The sequence below is a fragment of the Clarias gariepinus genome, chromosome 8, assembly GCF_024256425.1.
Source record: "Clarias gariepinus isolate MV-2021 ecotype Netherlands chromosome 8, CGAR_prim_01v2, whole genome shotgun sequence".
Taxonomy (NCBI): Eukaryota; Metazoa; Chordata; class Actinopteri; order Siluriformes; family Clariidae; genus Clarias; species Clarias gariepinus.
The window spans coordinates 14,856,635-14,876,803 of NC_071107.1; the positions used below are offsets into that span (position 1 = coordinate 14,856,635).

The 20,169-nt window shown below is 38.9% G+C and overlaps 1 protein-coding gene across 1 annotated transcript; it reads right to left on the reverse strand.

The window, feature by feature from the left end:
• Nucleotides 1–1,196: 1,196 nt before the first annotated feature.
• Nucleotides 1,197–15,880, reverse strand: sgpl1 (sphingosine-1-phosphate lyase 1). The gene is made up of 14 exons (XM_053501358.1): nucleotides 15,733–15,880; nucleotides 11,457–11,622; nucleotides 10,261–10,328; nucleotides 9,022–9,169; nucleotides 7,826–7,905; nucleotides 7,526–7,654; nucleotides 6,647–6,735; nucleotides 6,035–6,143; nucleotides 5,851–5,949; nucleotides 5,567–5,713; nucleotides 5,069–5,307; nucleotides 4,832–4,978; nucleotides 4,610–4,730; nucleotides 1,197–3,185 (listed from the first exon to the last, which is right to left on the reverse strand). Exons 1-14 carry the CDS (start codon nucleotides 15,742–15,744, stop codon nucleotides 3,021–3,023), a joined length of 1,719 nt encoding a protein of 572 aa, XP_053357333.1. The 5' UTR covers nucleotides 15,745–15,880; the 3' UTR covers nucleotides 1,197–3,020.
• Nucleotides 15,881–20,169: the final 4,289 nt, after the last annotated feature.

The window sequence follows — 20,169 nt, forward strand, 5'->3', positions numbered from 1 at the left end:
TTTCAAACTAGCAGAATAAACACATTCAGCTTATGTAATAATATGTACACCAATCAGCCACGATGCTAACATCACTGCCATCACTGAATTGAATAACATTATCATTGATGAAACTGGAGACAGGATTATTAGCATGCTAGGCTCAGCTATACCTCTGGGGACCTAAGGCCAGTTTGTCCAGTCTGATGACCACAGATAAACCATTGCAGCACAAGATATTTTAAAATGGTAATGCTGGTCACAATAGAAAAATAGAAGAACGCTCAGTGCATCATAGCCCGCCTCACTTGGTGCTTAGCAGGCAGAGAGTTTAAGGGTGTTGATTCGGCGTTCCCCAGATCTTAATCTGACCAAGCATCCATGGAATGCCTCTGGACAAACAAGTCAGTCTATGGAGGCCCTACCTCGCAGCCCACAGCACCCAGAGAATCTGCTGCTAAACACCCCAGCACACCCCAGAGGTCTTGTGCAGTCATGCCTGGAGGTGCCAGAGCTGCCCCAGTGGCGATATTGGGCTTAATGTTATGGCTGAGAATTGTATATGCACATCATAGTTTATATTGTGTAGTATACATTATACAATATCACATAACATTTGCTAAGCATCTTCTATAAATTAGCATAAAGCTGTCAGATTATAATTTACATTAAGCATTCTATGGCTTACATCTTCATCAGCTCAGCTAATCAGTTGTGTCATTTATATAAATGACTTACTTTTCTCTGTGCACTGTCCCAATTCACTTTACCTTGCATTTAAGTGGTCTAATTATGGTCATTCCTGATTTTCTTCTAACCACACCGTTTCTGTGAAGCTGACGGTTCAACTTCTACCCTTCAAGACCCTATCCTTCCTTACCTATAAAGATGTATTATACTTGATTTTCACCATGATTAGGCTTTAAATTTATTAAAATTATATGAAGAGTTTCTTTAAATGCTGCGAGAAAAAATACTGAGTGTTTGTGCAATGTCATGGAATTATATTGTGACATAATTTATATTTGTCATCATCACATACATAAGCCCTAGTGGAGATGCAGTGACCTGCAACAACCACTTAACAATGAAGCTCATTAAATAATGATGATGATGATTGTTGCAATACAACTGTTTCAAATTAATATTACCAGATGTGACTATAGACAAAAGCATAACATTAAATATATAATAAGGAAATAATGACATCAGACTGATGGATTTTCAAAATACAATTTTATTTTTTGCAGGAACAGGGTAGTATGATAAGTGGATATGACATTGTGTGGAAAAGGCCCTCTCCCTGAGGCTGACCTAACACTGCACTAGCACTAGAGCCTGCCGAAAGACACACACACACAGACACACAAACACGTGAACAGCGTGGGTCTTTAACAACTAAAATCATAACCATAAAAGTCAATGGATACTCCACCTTTTGAAAATGAAGATGCCTAACGTTTAGGTAGTAATAATGCCAGGCGCATTGCCTTTAACATGTTTCTGTGTAGGTAAAGGGACAACTGCTTTAATTATAAAACACTGGATATGAAAATAAGATTTTAAAAATATTCTTGCAATTACAAATAATTATAATTTGCACATCACCAGTTTAACCTTTGAATGATGTTGTTAATGTTACCTACGTTACCTATGATGTTGATGATGATGTTAAGAACATTTGTATCCCTGTGACAACTTATGAAAACAAAAACACAATAAGTACACTCAAAAATAATAATTACATTGCTGAAATATGAGACTCGATTAGTGATGCATAATGTAAAAACACACATAGTGGTCACAAACATTATGAATACATACAAAATTAAGCAGCCGATGAGGTCTGCAGTCATGGTTCAGTGGTACCGTGTCGTCATCATTTCACTACTGATCCAAGAGCTCTTTTCCCATTGGGTAGTTTAACAAAATTTACAGTTTGGGTAGTTTAAGAACATAACTGTTTGTTACACATGTATTTTCCTGGGATGAAAAGCAAGTAAAATATAAAACTGATCCCAATATTAATTAATTGTCTTAATAAAATCTCCCTCCCAACCGTCTCCCAAGGAGTTCAAACAATTTGTCATTGTATTAATGGCAAGTACATAAAAAAATTAGAATACTTATTCCAATTATAATTATAAACGAAGAAAACCTATTAAAAATTATGAATTTAATGTATAACGGTTAGAACACATTTTGAGGTAGATAGAATGTCGGGGCAGGATCCATCTCAGAATTACCAGTAAATTTTGTTCAGAACATTTTAGAATTAAGCCATTAACGGTATACATTATATGTACTAATATTAAAATTAAAAAATAATTAGAAATCCTAATCTTTGTAAAAACAAAAAGCTTTTTTTGTTATTCAGGTATAACTAAGTAGTACATCAACAACAGATGATGTTGGAAATATTTATTAATGGTGCTCGGTCCATTTTCATGTTACTCAGTAACATTAATAAGGCTGCAGAGTTATCTGATTGTGATCAGGACCAGCACACTGAATGGACTCATTTTACTTGCATCAAACCACTGTCTGTGACATCTGTACTCATAAAAATGAAGAGTTATAATTTGAGAAGTCTGTAATTTGCAATAAAAGTTTTTCCTGAAATTGTGCAATTGTACTAAAATCTCACTGAATGATTCATTCAGTGAAACCTGAGAGTTCAGCTGGAGCATTTACCTCCAACAGTATGGCTGGAGAAATGTGAAATATATGAGAAGTATCAACAGACATTTATAACAGAAATTGAACATATGAACATGCTTTTTTGAAAGAAAATCTGACCGTCCCTGAACCTTCTGCGCTGACGTTGATACCACAGACAAATCTATCTACAGTAAAACACCTGGAAGAAAATGCCCAAAGTGAATGGGGTTAATATGGCTTGTGCGTTACCTAGAACTGAGCAAATGAGTGATTGAAATGATGGACAAAAAAAACAACAACAAAAAAAACAGTATGTATGTAAATGTAATGAGCAGCTCATGGGCAGCTGCAGGCACAGACCCCCAGCGATCACAGTATACTCAGTGTGTTTTAGAGTTCCCATTAAAGTGGTTCTTCTTGCTGGTGTAGTGGTTTTTTTGGACCGTTTTAACATCAGTGCTGTAGAGGCAATCCAGGAAGCCACAAGACACCTCAGTCACCATTGACCGATCGGGGATGGTCTGGGCCATCCCGTAAACGGCTCCCTAAACAAAGATTTCAGTTTGTAATCATTCAAAAAATAAATTAAAAAAAAGCCCTATTTCACTTTATAATTTGTCTTCCTTACTTAATTATATCTTTTAATTATTGTACACATGTCTAATACTGTATCTTTCTTGTCTGGGTGTGGCTGTCCACTGTTTTTTATCTTTGATACTTAATGTATATACTGTAGTTTTAGAAGTTGCACTATTACTATATAATGCCAATAAAGGCTCCTTCTTCAATGTGCAATGCTGTGAAAGGTAAATAATCAATGTTTAATTGTTTATACCTCTTATACCACAGTAATTATCCAACAGTAAAAATTTGATCTCAGTATTGGAGTAACCAGCTGCAGGGTTTATCCTTTTACACTGGAGCCTCTTGTTATCACTTAAACTATATGGCCAAAAGTTGTTAGATACATGCCCACCGCACCCTAACATACTGTACAGTAGTTTCCAAAATGCTGCTACAAAGAGAGCAAGGGCAAGACGGAAAGCAGTCATTATTCCGGTCCATCCCAAAAGTGTTCGGTGGGTTTGAGATCAGGACTCTGTGCCAACCAAAAAGGCATGCCTTGTGGACCCTGCTTTGTGTATAATTTCGTCAGGACGAACAAATTTGGGCCCCTTACTTCCATTAAAGAGGAAAAGCTGGTTTACCTTTTCGAATGGCACAGAGCCCTGACCTCAAAAATTAGGGTACCATTTTGAAATGGGATGTTCAGTAAGCAAATATGGGTGTGATTCTCAGGTACCATTTTGGACTTATGGTCATATGGCGTATGTTGTAGTAACATCTACAGTATAAACAGACCTTCCCTCAGCAGTGTCTCTTTTTTGTCGTACTTGAAAATAATAATCCCTTCATCCTGAAGCCTGGTTTTATTCCTCACCACCTTACCTCTGATGTAACTTCTGGTTACAAAACACTAACATTGGAGACCATTAACAATTACATGCTGTGCATAAAACAAACTAAAAAAGTTTATGTGAAGCAGATTTTACAAGTCCCTATGTAAGCTGGAACTATAGTACAATATAGTATTTGAACAAGTGCTTGAATATAACCCAGTGGTTTACCTGGCAGCTGTACTATTCTCAGACCTGTGCTGTTAGCGAATAAAGTGGTACAGTGGTTTGGCTGTACCAATGGACTGTAATTATTCAACATTTCTTGCTTTTTTCCCTCCATTCTTTAACCAGAAGAACTTCCTGACTCGATTTCTTTTTTTCTAAAAGCCAGTTCTGTTCTCACTCTTGGCTTTTTTTTAAGTTATAAAAGAGATATTATATACTTTAAAAGTAACATTACACATGTTTTTCAGAATGTACACGTTGGTTCTACTGTACTTACAGACTTTATCATTAAATGATTTAGATAAACACATAAAACGTATAAACACATGATATAAAAAGCTCACCATTCCAGTGGTCTTCTCCTTTGGATTTTTCATGATTATTGCTACTTCCTCCCTTACATCTTTAATAAATTTCTCTGCCACACCTGGTTGTGTGTGCAGCATAGTTACACAAATGTGAATGCTGTGAACAGACAAACAGTTAAGATATGCACCAAAAAAATGAATAAATCAAGTTTGTTAGCTTTGTTTGTTTGTTAACAAAATTATTCCCGAATGGGTTACCTGGATGGGAACTGGAGAGTATTGAGATTCCAGCCCTTTGATGTGAGTGCATTGGATAAACGGAAGATATCGAATACACTGGAGCCTAAGGCCACCACTGAGACTTCTGGGTTTCCAAACACAAACAGTCCCTCCACTTTTCGGACGCTAACAAAGAAAACCAGTGCATAATCAGTTCATTGGCCATTACATACTGCTAACGCATGAGAAACATGAGCTTCATCCTGTCTGTTTTACCCTGCTGCAATGATGCGGGCTGTTTGAACAACCTTTCTGGTGGCATCCACATAACCATTCTCTCCCATATACATCATAGTGGCCCAGCAGGCAGCGATGATGCCACCAGGCCGAGAACCAGCTATTGAAGGAGATGCGTAAATTCCTCCCTGCCAGTCAGGGGCTACAAAGTACTGATAGTGGCGATACTTCTGGTCTCTGTAGATCACCACTGAGGAGCCTTTGGGTGCATAGCCATACTGTAAAGAATCAATCAAACCTAAAATTTAGTAATATGATTGGCAAGTTATATGAAAGCTAGAAAACATCATAAAAGTCATGTTACTGTACATGTTTACTTGGATATCGTTAACTTGGATATGGCTATATATTTAGGTTGAGGTATGCAAATTATTTTAGGTTTACATTCTAGAACCTTTATACAAGAACAGGTTAGCACCCTCTGATCCTCAAAAAAAACAGAATAATGCAAATGTTCACTTGTTTTTAATTTCTGACCTTATGTGTGTCCGCTGAAATGCTTGTGACACTTTTAACTCGGAAGTCAAACGGCTCCAGCTTGAACCCAGCCTTTTCCATGAAGACTATAAGGAACCCACCCAAGCAGGCATCTACATGGAAGGGAATCTTGTACTTTTCTGCCAACTACAACAAACAAAAAAATTGTAATAATTAATTCAAAACTTACGCATGACATCTAATATTTATTTTAAGAGAAATGTGGTTTCATTACAAATACAACGCAACATTTGAAAATTAAATAAAATTATTATTTTTTTTACCTTCCCTACTTCCACAATGGGGTCAATGATTCCATGAGGGAACTGAGGAGCGGAGCACACCAGCATGACGGTGTTCTTAGAGATAGCTCTCTTCATGGCCTGGATTAAAATGAAGAACTAATCGTTATGGATCAATAAATGCATTGAAGTCTATCCGTTTATGATATGTCTCTTCAAACTGTACCTTAACATCGACTTTCATGGTCTTTTTATCCAAAGGTATGTGAATCAGTTTCATCCCAAAATAGTGTGCTGCCTTGTCAAATGCTGCGTGGGCACTTACTGGTGCAATTCTTTAAAATGGACAATTAGCACAATATAGACATGGTTAGGATGAAAACCTGTTGACTCTTTAACAGTTCTGCAGCATGTACACAGTTGTAAATCAACACATTTAACATTGCACTATTTGTGTTGGAGCCTGGGAAATCTGTCAGATGTAGCTGTAGGTAAGTAAGCTTACCAGTTCAGTAAGCAATTTTTATATTCATTTAATTGTTAATTTCCTGGCATACACTGTAGAGATGGCATCAAAGAAATGGTTATTCTTAAATGCTAATTAAAATGGGAAATTTTATCAGCACTTATTTCAGCACATTTATCAGCATAATAATAAGAAAAATTGAGGCTATGGTTCAGCTATAAAATTCACTTTAAGACTACACCAGTCAAAAATGTCAAAATATCTCCACATGATTGCCCTAAGCTGCAACACATCAATGTATTGAACAGGTAAACACGCTATGCAGTATCACACAAAAACAAAAACTTTGGAAGTATTTTAGATCATACATACATCTCTGGATATTTAATTCCTCGCTCATAAGCCAGGTCTCTGTATGCCTTACAGGCCATCAAAATGCTCTCAGTTCCACCAGAGGTGACCTAGATAAACACACATGCCATGTAAGGCAGATTTATTACCTGTCCACATGTCTGCTGTAAAATAACATACATGTCCTTTTATATTTATTATAAGGGCCATAATTTAGCTGAAAATGAGCTTTGAAACCATCCATATCTACATGTGTGATGTTAAAAGTGATAGCACAAATGAAGTCTTGCATTTAAAACATCCAAGTATTTTCTTATCTTGTTTTTAATGAATGGGCAAAGATTGAAAGTTATTTTTGTTCTGCTCTGGTGTGTTTTGTGCCTAGCTCCTTCCATTGCCAAATTAGGGCTTTTAAAGTAATCTTGGTATCTGTTTATATCCCTCTGTAGTTCTGTGGAAGGTCAATATGTTCTGTTTTTAGGTCTTGTGAAAGCTGTTTTTGTGATCCTATTGACTTGTTACTCGACTACTAACTACTTAAGAGTTTTAGAATGTTTGAATCTTTTATTCTCTTTGGAAGAATTTTGACTCATTTTAACATTTTTTAAATAAAGTGTCATTGAGCATATAAACGTTTTATTATTATTAACAACAATGAACTGCATGCATGATATTTAAATTATAGCGTAATTTGTTTACAATAGAAAAAAATCAAGCACGTATGGTATTGTGTTTTAGATTAACTGTAACAGGATGGTGTTAGAGTGTAATTTTTTCACTCCAAAACTAAGAGGAGTTAAAAGTTTTGCATACAGTAAATTGCAAGAGTTTGGCTGCAAAATTTAAAAAACGGTTTGTAATTTTTTTCCCATGAATAATGAGTCATGAATCTGAGCTTACAGTGCCACATGACTCGGGCCCACCATTGAAAAGAGAACATGTCATCCGCACCACCTCAGCCTCCATCTTTCTCACTCCAGGGAAGATGTCTGGGTGGAGGGGATTACTCCAAGCAAACTCACCATACACCTAACAGTAAAGAATAAAGAGCGCCGTCAAAATCACTATAATCTCCAATATAATCTACAAACTAGGAGTTAAAGCTTAAAGGACATAGAATCTGATCATATCCAGCCTGAAAGCAGTGATTTAGAAGATTGTAACCAGAAAGGAAACAAAGTCATTTATAGAATCCAGCACCTTCACAAGAAGATCCGTAAGCTTTTCATCGCCCCAGTAGACTGCCCCTGAAACCTTGCCTTTGGACCACTGTACTTCATCTGAAACAAAGAATCATAGTTTATAGTCATCCATGAGCACCCACTGAGTAACTCACTGAGTCACTGGGAAAGTTTCTATAAACTTTCTGTAAAGAGGATACAGTCACACACACACGCCGCGCACACACACACACGCCGCGCACACACACACACGCCGCGCACACACACACACGCCGCGCACACACACACGCCGCGCACACACACACACACTTAAAGTAGTCTCTCATGATTTTTAATTGTCCGGTATGATATGATGATCATCATCTAATGATAGACCTGCATGTGAAAGCTCTGCTTATGACATCAATCAAAAATGTAATCCGTAATTTAGACAATTTTTGTAAACCATGAGCCAGACTGCAGTCATTCCCAATCCGTTATTGTGTGTGTGTGTATTAAAGTCGTCCTACAAGCCCCGCCCCAATGCCCTGCCCCCTCTGTTATTCCTGCTGTTATACCCCTATCTCACCTATGTGATTTGACTATGCGCGGACTGACGTGCGGAAAGAAGAAAACCTAATCACAGCACCAAAACTCGCGGTGAATCATGATAACCCGTACTTACGGTTACCGCGCGAAACCGCGTAGGTGAGATAGGGGTATTAGTAGTTACCAGATTATGGGCCAAACTCCGCTAAGTGATGATGGTAGAATAATTATAAAGGTCTTGACTAAAACAACATGCATGAGGAATCACAAAGGAGTTTCATTTTCTGCAATGGAAAAGTACTCTAACTAGTTACTTTCATCAGAAAGTAATGCTGTAATGTAACTGATGATTTTTTTAAAGACAGTATTTTTGGAATGTAATTAGTTACTTTAAAAAGTAACCTTATAAACGTAACACTGATGTCAGTTGACATCACCAAAATGTCAGTTCTAGCACTAGTCAAACGTTGTCGGTGGCTGTTTTTGGTCACAATGGCATTAAATTGGCCACTGTTAAGCATGTCACACTTGTCAGAGTGCTGATCCTCTGACCAATTCATTGTTTTATGATGTTAGTTTGTTGTCTGTGGTTGGTAACTGCCTTAAAATACTACACATTACAGACACAGACAGTGTTCATCAATATCACGCATAGAGCCCATCACAGAAGACATTGAACTGACTCACTCAGTGTCTGGTACTCTTTGATGCTGTCTAGGACTTGTTTATGTGTGAGGCCATGTGTAGGCAGGCACTTTGTGTAGCTCATTCCTTCCTTCAGCGTGCACAGGCTCATTGACATGTCATCCAGAGCCTTGTTTAGCTGCTTCTGAATCTTCAAAGAGACAGAAAAAGTTTATACAAATAAATAATCAACCCACAATCAAAATGATCCATTTAAAGTGGCCATGATTATCAACATTTTAAGAAATTAATCTCAATAAATGGCCAAAATGCCACAATCATGAAACAAAACTCGAAAAAAGAAAATGAGGAAAAATCCCTTTTTGGATATCTTTAGTTCTTATTATTGGTTATTGCCCCCTTCAGCATCAATAATGACATGCAGTCTGTTGTTGACTTCACCTTATGCTTTGAATTTTTGTCATGCTGGAACCTCCTAGAGCATGCACAGCTTTTATGCTGTAGAATGCAAACTGTCTGCCAGTATTTTCTAATAACATGCTGCGTTCATCTTGCCATCAATTTTGACTAACTTCCCTGTGCCCGGCGCATAAGAGATCCACTACCATGATTTACAGTGGGGATGGTGTACTATTCACTGTAGACCTTGTTGACTCTTCTCCAAACATTTAAACATTTATACTGTAGTTGTGAAACTCCAAATGACTATGCTCCAGTAGCTGTGAGGCTTGTCTAGGTGATGTCTGGACATACTGCAAGCAGTACTTTTTATATCCTTTTTCTTTGTCTTTTGTTAAAAAAAAAAAAAAAAGCAAAAAACAAGATTTGAATGCAGCCCAAAATCATGCAAGATAAGCACTTCTGAATAAATAGGTCTTAAGACACGATTTGAATGTGGTTAGAGAGTCTGTAAACTATGTAACAGTGTAACTATGTGGAACTCATAAACTAGTTTAGGGAACTACCTAAACTTACAGAAAACATACACATTCATTAAAGATAGTACACTTACACTCATATGTTATTATTAAAGTATATTCTACTGAGCTAAGAATATGAAAGAATAAAAAAAAGGTTAAATTAGATACATAATAAGCAGCTGATGACCCAAATACACTGTGATCCTGACATCACAGTGTCACGATACAAACTATGTCACTCGCGCTACGGATGTGGATGGGTATGAGTCAGAATGTGTTAGCGCAACAACAAAAGGAAACCGTGAAACCTCTTTTAGGGAAGTATAAAAAAGCCAACCAAAAAGAACCACAAAGCACTTACTGATGCGCCAACAAATGGAATTTTTCTGATGAGTCGAAAGCACTGCTTCTTGGTTCGAGACAGCAAACCTGCAGACCGGCACACAAACAGCAGAACATGTGACATATTTTAGGGATGTATATGCATCAACACCACAAATAACGATAATAAAAAAGTCAGAAGGTTTAACCCTTTATAGACTAGTGTACACTACCACTCAAAAGTGTGAACACACCTTCTAATTACATGGTCTTTCTCGATTTTTATTTCGTTCAACATTGTAAAATGATGCTGATGGCATCAAATATGCAATAAGCATATATATTGAAAAATATATATTTTTGCTACTAATCATCTGTAAAGCCTTTATAATAGCTCAACAGGTGCTGAGATGCTGTCAAATCTTTGAGCGTGGTAACTCTAAATAAACTTGTTTTGATTTTTTGTCCTTCTTTCCTGGGATGGTTTTCATGAGAGCCAGTTTCATCATTATGCTTAATGGGTTTTGCAAATGCACTTGTCAATACAATTTTTGCAAGAACTGTTCCAGAATGGCTGGCCTTCATGTCTCCAATTACCTAATGCCATATATATTATTTTACAGATGTCTATTGTTCTAGAATGAAAATCAATCCAAACTTGTATCCTAACTTTTGACTGGTACTGTTTATGTATATACAGTACAGTATATATAAAACACAGAAAAAGTTAAAGGTATTTGTAAGTTACCAAATGTGTTTCCTGATTAAGGGTTAATTTTACATAACTGGAAATGACCATCTGTATACAGATATAAAAGCATACTACTTATATATTACAATACAATAATTATAGCCATGATTTTGAACAGCTTCCTGGTGCACCTATTAAATCCTCCCTGTTAAAAGATTAAGGTTGATAAAGTATTGTCCTGCTCTACATTATGTTCCATGGCAAGCTTATTTATCATCTACAAGAAAATTCAAATGCATAAAATTAAGCATAATGTGCTGTTTATAGAGACATGATAAACAATTATGTTTAATTATGTAAATATTCAGATAAGTGCTGTCTGGAATTTTGTTTCCAGTGTTTGCTGAAAATCTAGTGTACTGGGTAACAAAACTACTACCATAAATCTATCAAATTAGTCTTATAAAATGATCTTGGAAACTTTCTGGGACAATTCCATTAGCAAGTGACTGAGCTGAGCTCGCAAGTAAGCTGAAACTACTTACTCTCCTTCTGAAACAGGAAGCCTTTTAGCCAGACTGCTGCAAGCGTAGACACCAATGTTGATGCGATGATCTGCCATGGCTCCAAACCAGCACACGTCGAGTTAATGTAATGCTTAAACTCCTCAACATACAACAGAAGCATCTCCTTATAAACTTCCAAAGCTCTCTGAGAACAAAATTAGCAAGACAGTTAATTAACAGTTATTCAGAAGCAGCACAGTGTTTAACCCCTTATTCTTATTGCTCCAGATTTCTAGGTTGGTTATGAGGTTGAATTACTTTCTATGCACAATTTTAGCTGTCTTCTCTGTGTCTATATGAAATTCCTCTGGGTTCTCCAGTCTCCTCCCACTGCACAGAAAATGTACTCAGGTGGGTTAGTTATGTGTGTGAATTGCGCCCTGTTATTGTTATAGGCATCCAAGCCAGGGTGTATATTTCTGTCTCCTGTCCGATTGTCCTGAGATCAGGGTCTGAAACTTCCACATCTTGATTCTCTGGCTCCCGTGTCCAAGATAAAGCTGTAGCTTAGAATTAATGAATGCTTTGAAACATTTTGTCCGTTTCATTCCTGATTTACTTTCAACTAATGTATAACAAAGTGTGCAAAATTTTAAACCAAGGTAATGGGTGGGACCTGAGAGGTTAAGAAACAGGTTCTGTGGGTTTTTTTTTTTTTTTTTTTTTACTATGACCTACCTTAGTAGTAGTAGTAGTAGACACCCTATGTTTTTAGTACAAACTCTAAAAGTTTAAGTTGGTAAAATATTCCAGTATTACACCAAAACATTCTTAATTACAGATAAATATTTGTATAACAGAAAAGAAAGATGAATATTATATAAATGACCACCTTTTAGACATTTTTTAAAAAAGGAATTTGATGGGTTTTCTGTGCAAAAAGGAGCAGGTGCAACAAAGTCCTCAGAAGAACTGTGGGTAGTTCTGCAGGATGCTCTGTAAAACTTAGTAGTTAGTTTCCTTATAAAACTGAACAAATTGTACCTGATACGAAAGGGTCCTCAAAGCGTTCTTACACCAAATACTGACTTTGTTTCATTAATTACTGCTTACTGGGCTATAGAGTTTTTTGGTACTGTATGTAAAAATAGTAACATGGTAATTACAATCTCTGCATACACAAGTTCGAACAATAGTAGACAATACACTGAATCCTGATATTGACCTATTACACACGTTTTGCTGTTTCTTATCAATAATCTATGACCTATGCCCGACTGAACAACCAGTTCAATATCCAACTGAAACAGAATCATACAGCATAACTACCCATAAAAATGATGCAAGAGCATTTACAAATATCAAGTTACAATTTTTAAAGCTAATGTTTTGCTCTAATTTTAGAGCACGTTAAGTAATTGTGAATTTTGAAAAATACAAAGTTACTGACTATATAATTAAAACATATATTTATATTTTCCTAAAAAGACACATGTACACCACAAGGCTTTTATAAAGGCTTTGCTTTGTAATGTGGACATCTATCTTTCTTACACGCCTTTTGGTAGATAATGCTGGTGGGTTAGGCTGAAGGTTCAGTAGATAATAACTTAGATAACCCCGCTTTTATAATATCTGACTTAAAGTGTCAGCACGTAGTGCTATCATGAATAACCATTGCTGACTTGGTTCTGATAAGATATTGGATCAAATAAGATAATTAGAAATAACTGGTATTTAATTTCAATATCACTTATAATGCATTCCAAGAATTACTTTTTCAGCTGTCTACTGTACTTAAAAGCTACACCTAGTTCTAGATACTTGCCATTGTGAATAAACAAGCAAAAAGCGCCAGGAATTACCAAGATAACAGGTATCGTCGAAACAAAAATGTGCACTGATCAGGTGGCTCCATCTTAAAGCACAGCACTTTCACTGCACTTTCACACACAAAATGAAATTCCTTGTGTCGAAGTATTATCAATGTAAATATCTCATTCAGTCACTCTCTATACTATCCCGTACTGGGTTGAAGGAGTCCTGGAGCCTACCCATGAGACTAAGGGTACGAGAGGGGTATACCCTGGACGGGGTGCCAATTCATCACAGGGCACACAATATCAATATAATTAATAACATTATTCATGAAGTTGTTGTAGTCCCGGCCTAAGACCACGCCCAGTGAACAAAAGTTTTAACTCATTGCTCCGACAAGCATGACATGTTGAGCCAAGACTGGAAAGCAGTTAAACAGGTCAGAGAAAACAACAGAAACTTTTGGCAAAGATTACATGCCATTGTGCCTCAAGTCTTAGTTCTCTAAACACAATACAGAAGCAATGTACTGTAGGAACATAAAGTTACCACAAGTCCCTGGATAACTGTTTATGTAGGTTCAGTAATTATTCCTCGCAAATATATGAACATCCTTAAACCAGACAGAGGCCTTGTACCATTTAGCATGCTTTCACAGAACTAGTCACAGTGCTAGTTTTGGGGCAGGCTGTGGCACCATTTTCTCAAGAAGGTCCTCAAGCTGGCTTTTAATATATCCAAAATAACATGTCTATACAGAAAAGCGGATTTTTCACCTCTTCTTTTGTTCACAAAAAAGAAGAGCTTAGAAACTGAAGTGTCATTTGCAATAAACAGGCTGATATCTTTAGAAGGCAAGAGGTAAAAAGCAGCAGTGTTTTTCAACACATTTTCCACATCTGCTTTGTGCAGCGTCAGATTGGAGCCCAGCATGTGCCTACTTTTTTATGCCATTTTTTATCATATACTTTATATATGATGTAATTTAGATATTAATATATACTTTTATATATTTTTTATATAATTTATATATAGATTTATTTGATTAAACTGGCAAATAACTATTTCCTCTTACATTTTCAAGATATGCTGATTTAGTTACACTATTTAATTTTTCTCCCATTGTGTTGCAAACACAAACACCATTGCTTACCCTTGTTTGGGGAGCTTTGAAAGAAAGTCTTTGTTGAGTTTGAAAGGAGATCATATTTCTAAAAAGACAATGAACAAACTGCTAATTTTGTTTGCTTTGTTCTTTTCGCATTAATGAGCTAAAACCTCAGGTTTGATGTACACAAAATTACTTTAATAAATCTTTTTTGCTCAAAAAGACCACAAAGCCCAGTGCATTTACTCCGATTTGATTTACAGGACAGAGTGGCACTATATTTACATACACCAGGCACAATTCGTCATTTGACAAAACACACCATGGCATTCAAAGCTGCATTACATAACATATTACAAGGGCACGACTTGAGCCAGTAAAACTGAGAAACAAGGCAGTAAAAGTACATAGATGTGCCCACTGACTTCATTGTATACTGGTAATAATAGCACTTCCTGGATGTTTGTGGCATATACAGGGAGTTTCCTGATTGAGAAGCACACAATGAAGTGTTTCAGTGGGAAATTTCCCTCACCACACCTTCAAAAATGACTAGAAGTGAAGATCAAAAACCAAATAACGAGTATGATGTTGACATAACGGTCCTGGTAGCCGGAACCCACTCTAATGTGTGTCCCAAATGTCTACACACATATAGAGAAATTAACACTTTTGAACACAGAATGCGAATGAACAATAATGCAATTGCACTTCAAATGTGTTTCTGTAAATAATCTTTGTTTTGTATCATTTCCTGATTACACACTGCTTCAAAGCCTGATGTTAAAAAACATCAGGCTTTTTGCACAGACCTGGACACCACCCTGCTAGAACACACCTTGTAGAGCACATTTACAATACACTCTCAGAATAAATCATATTAAATTGTATTTTTACTTATCAATGGGATGGTTTGTTTTCCTGCAGTGTGTATCTGTTACTCGGACGTGAGGATCTTGTGCACCATTATTAATGATCATAAAACGAACCTCATTAATCTTTACAGTACATGCAACTTCAAAGGTGAATGATACACATTGATACACATAATGATACAGAGTGTCCTATATTATTTCCGAGTTTACTTTAACTTGACATGTCATTACTGCTCAGAGTGAAAAGATGATTCTCATGAATCATTTTGCATGCCAGTCACTGACTTAACAGCTTGCAAGTTTAATGAATTGTGCAATAAATATATTATGACTCATTTCACCTCTCTGTAGAAACTGAACACCGAGGATATCTCACTTTATACTGTAGAAGTAAACTACTCAAATCGAAATTAATATCAAATTAGTTATTGATTGAGTTTCTGTCCGTGATCAGGTCAGTTTGGATGTGCTGCACAGGGTGTTTCGAAACTAATGTGGCATTAAAGACACTCACCGTGTAGTCCATGTTGCTCCTTAAGGGCAGAACACACAGGCGCCGCTACTGCCTAAGAAATATTGCTGAGAAGTCAACTGATGAGAGCTTTTGTTGTCGCGTTGTAAGAAGAGCGACAGTCTATTTGTGCTACGTAACAATCACGGGCTCGACCTCAGGAAGTGCACACCGGTGGGTAGAACCGCGCTGCGCAGATCTCTAAGCTAGAGCATTGCCTCAGTCGCTCATACTCACCCTTTACCCATGATCTAGAGATCAGCGCCGTGGCGAGTGACGTTTTCCCCGGAAGACAGCTCGAGCTCTTCTCGGTAATTGGCTGCTGTTTCTGTTTTTGTGCACGCGCGCAGGCTGTGTCTAACCCCAAGAAACGTCAACCACTGTAATGTATATTCAGTCGCCTCTGTGTACGAGATTGGTTTTAATCATGCCTCGCTAATGCTGTATTCAGTATCTGTTTAAATCTGTTGTTCGTGTCCCCGTGGCATAATGTCCCTTCATTTTATGTTATTTAGTTATTGTTCTGGGATGGGTGCATCTTTAAATCCAGGCATGCAAGAAGTAATATACTTTACATCCATAGTTGTATGATAAAATGTGTACACAAGACAGTGTTGAAAAATTATTCTTCCTACTATTTGTTTCCTTATTTTCAGATTGAAATATAGCCATCTTTAATCATGCCTAGGTGTTGTTCTTCCTTCAGATATCAAATTCAAATTTTATTTGTCACATACACAGTCATACACAGTACGAAATGTAGTGAAATGCTTCATCATGGTTAATCATGCTTAAGATGCTTAATCTTTCTTTACAGAAGCCACAATGAGTAACCTTCTGTAGGCCTTCATCATCTTTAATTTGGAAGTTTTGCCAAATGGCCACCTCTCTCTTTTTTACCTAAGCTTGGGACCAGCACTGATTGTGCAAATTTCTGATTACAGATTGTTGGTTAATCTGAGGGTGGATGTTCAATCTATTCCACCCCTTTCTATATTAAATTCAATTAAAGTTCAATTTAAAAGAAAAGATTGAAACATCAATGTGTGATGGCCTGGTCAACCTGGGCCTTTTCAAAGATGTTATGCTGTTTAAAGATTGAGAACATACTGTAGCGTTTTTACGCCGGAAAGAATGCTGGAGAGACGAGTGAGCTTATTTGCTGCCCAATGCAATGGCTGGGAGTACTTTATTTAGCACACAGCAGGTATGGCATGAGTAGCACCTTCACTCAGGAGCCTACATCCAATTTAGCGTCAGCCTGAACTGGAGCACATTTCACACGTCAGACACCAACACACACAAACAGGGCCGAAGCCACTAACCCAAACACCTTTCCCCATCATGGTGAACACACCGACATTCCCGCAAGGCATGCTGGTCGTCAGCCGCCGCCCCGCCCACGCCACACTGCCCCCACCCGAGCTGTGACCGTCCCTGGTCACCATGACGAACTTTGCCTTGGAGGCGTGGAGGCGGTCGGCGCTGGCGGTGGGAACGCCGGTGTCCTTTGGCAGGTGAGGGATGAACGCGAATGTAGTCCTGAGGCGGTCCGGCCTCCACATAGTTCGATGTTTCCCCGGCGCGTGGCTGGTAAGGCGCAAGACGGTCCCGGTGGAGCAAAACTCGTGCCCGCCCTGCCAACCGCACCCGGTAGATGACATCGGAGAGCCGAGCTGGCTGTGAGTGCCCACGCCCATTCGCCCCATAGGTGCCCCCACCCAAAAGTCTTGCAGCGGTGCCCGCGAGCGCTGGGTGGGGCCCTACTGCCTGGCGATGAGCGGTTCACAGTTCCACAACCCGTGGGAAACAGTGGAGCCGGTGTCCACGAGCGCCCGCAGTAAGACGCCGTCCGGCACACAGTCGATGTAAAGCCCCGCGGGGCTCCCCAACCGTCCACCCGGCGCTAGTTTAGCGGCTGCTGGTGTACGCTGTCCCTCAGGCCTGAGAACGTTGAAGCGGTAGTCCGGCTGTCCCTCAGGCCTGAGAACGTTGCAGTGGTAGTCCGGCGGTCCCTGGCCTCGGCGTCGTCGCGGAATCTCGGAGAGCTGCTCGTTGCCTGGCCGCGACGGGTAGCCCTGTCCCCGTCTAGGTTCACGAACCGAGCGCCACTGAGCTGCGGGCGGTCGCTCGGCTCTTCCGCCGCGATGTGCCGCCGATATGGGCTCAGCGCGCTCGGCCTCGCGCAGCGGCAGGTCGCTTTGCCGGCTAACGGCGCACAGAGCTGTATCTTGCTCCGGCGCTTGCGCAGCGCCAGCCTCCGCCCCGAGATCCAGCGCCGGGATTTTCTGCTTCCCGCTCCGCGTTGGTTGACGTGGTGTGCTCGCGCTAGCTCCGCCAGGAAAGCGCTTCTTCTGCGCGAGTAGTCGCTCCGCTACTCGGCGGCCCGCTTGGATTTTTAGAAGGTCCTCCTTTGTGCGCTCGAACCCGTTATTCTCCATCCCACTTCTGACACCAATGTAGCGTTTTTACGCCGGAAAGAATGCTGGAGAGACGAGTGAGCTTATTTGCTGCCCAATGCAATGGCTGGGAGTACTTTATTTAGCACACAGCAGGTATGGCATGAGCAGCACCTTCACTCAGGAGCCTACATCCAATTTAGCGTCAGCCTGAACTGGAGCACATTTCTCACGTCACACACCCACACACACAAACAGGGCCGAAGCCACTAACCCAAACACCTTTCCCCATCATGGTGAACACACCGACATCCCCGCAAGGCATGTTGGTCGTCAGCCGCCGCCCCGCCCACGCCACGATACCATGTTTAGGCAAGTTGTTCCTCTTACAGACACATAAGGAAAGAAAAATATAATTAATAGTCTATTAGTGGATAAACTCAAACTCTAATCACACCCCGCACTGCTCGACTGGTCCCTAGCCTGTTTTCTTTTCTGGCACCCAGAACCAACTCGTGGAGTGGACTTCCTCTAGATGTCTGTCCAGCCGAATCACAAGCAAGCTTTAATCTCCGAGACATGTTTCTTTGATATTTGGGTTAATCGCCCCACACAAAAAGAAAAAAACCCTTCAACAATACAGTGCCTTGCAAAAGTATTGACCCCGTTGCCATTTTTCATGTTTTGTTGCCTCACAACCTGGAAATTAAATGGATTATTTAAAGGTTTGCATCCTTTCATTTACAGAACATGCCTACAACTTTTAAGATGTATTTTTTTATTGTGAAGCAAACAACAAATAGGACAAAAATAACAAAACTTCAGGGTTCAGCTATTTACGCCCTTAAGTCTGTACTTTAAAGAGCCATCTTTTGTGGCAATTACAGCTGCAAGTTGCTTTGGATAAGTCTCTATGAGCTTGCCACTTTTTGCCACTGGGATTTTTGCCCATTTCTCAAGGCAAAACTGCTCCAGCTCCTTGTTGGATGGTTTCTGCTTGTATTCCTGTATTTAGCACAATCCATCTTTCCCTCAACTCGGATCAGTTTCCCAGTCCCTGCTGCTGAAAAATATGGTGTTCTTGGGGTGATTCGATGTGTTGGTTTTGTGCCATGACATAACATTTTCCTTGGTGGCTAATATATTTATTTTAGTCTCATCTGACCAGAGCACTTTCCTCCACACATTTGGGGAGTCTCCCACATGTCTTTAGGCAAACTCAAAATGTGCCTCCTTAAGTCATGGCTTTTTTCTGGCCACTTTTCCATAAAGTCCAGTGTACCGTACAGCTTATTGTGATCCCATGCACAGATACACCAGTCACTGCTGAGGAACTCTGCAGCTCCTTCAGGGTTACCTTGGTCTCTGTGCTGGCTCTCTGATTAATGCATTCCTTGCCTGGTTTGTGAGTTTTGGTGGGCGGCCCTCTCTTGGCAGGTTTGTTGCGGCATTTTCTTTCCATTTGAAGATGATGTATTTGATGGTGCACTGGGGATCATTCAACATTTGGATATTTTTTATAACCCAACCCTGGCTTGTATTTCTCAGCAACTCTATCCCTGACTTGTTTGGAGAGCTCCTTCTTCAGGGTGTAATGCCTCTTGTTTAGTGGTGTTGCAGCCTCTGAGGCCTTTTAGAAAAGTTTTATTCTGACAGATCATGTAACACTTAGATTACACACAGGTGGACTTTATTTCACTAATTATGTGACTTCTTAAGGTAATTGGTTGCACAAAAACTTTTTTAAGGGGATTCATAGCAAAGGGGTTGAATACGTATGCACATGCCAATTTTCAGATTTTTGCCTTTTTAAAATTATTTTTTATATATTTTTTTCTCATTTTACTTCATAAACTTAGACTATTTTGTGCAGATTGAACACATAAAATTCAAAATAAAAACATTTAATTTAAAGGTTCTAATGTAACAAAACATTAATACTTTTGCATGGCACTGTATGTGACTAATAGAAATTAATAATCTAGTAAGCAGTGTAAGGATCTATTTAATGACAAACTTAAAAGCACCTTTGTAAGTCGCT

Coding starts and splice junctions, on each gene's coding strand:
- sgpl1 (XM_053501358.1), bottom strand. Junction 10,329..11,456: donor CTTCCTGTTTCAGAAGGAGA/GTAAGTAGTTTC, acceptor GCCGGTCTGCAG/GTTTGCTGTCTCGAACCAAG. Junction 4,731..4,831: donor ACTCTCCAGTTCCCATCCAG/GTAACCCATTCG, acceptor GTCTGTTCACAG/CATTCACATTTGTGTAACTA.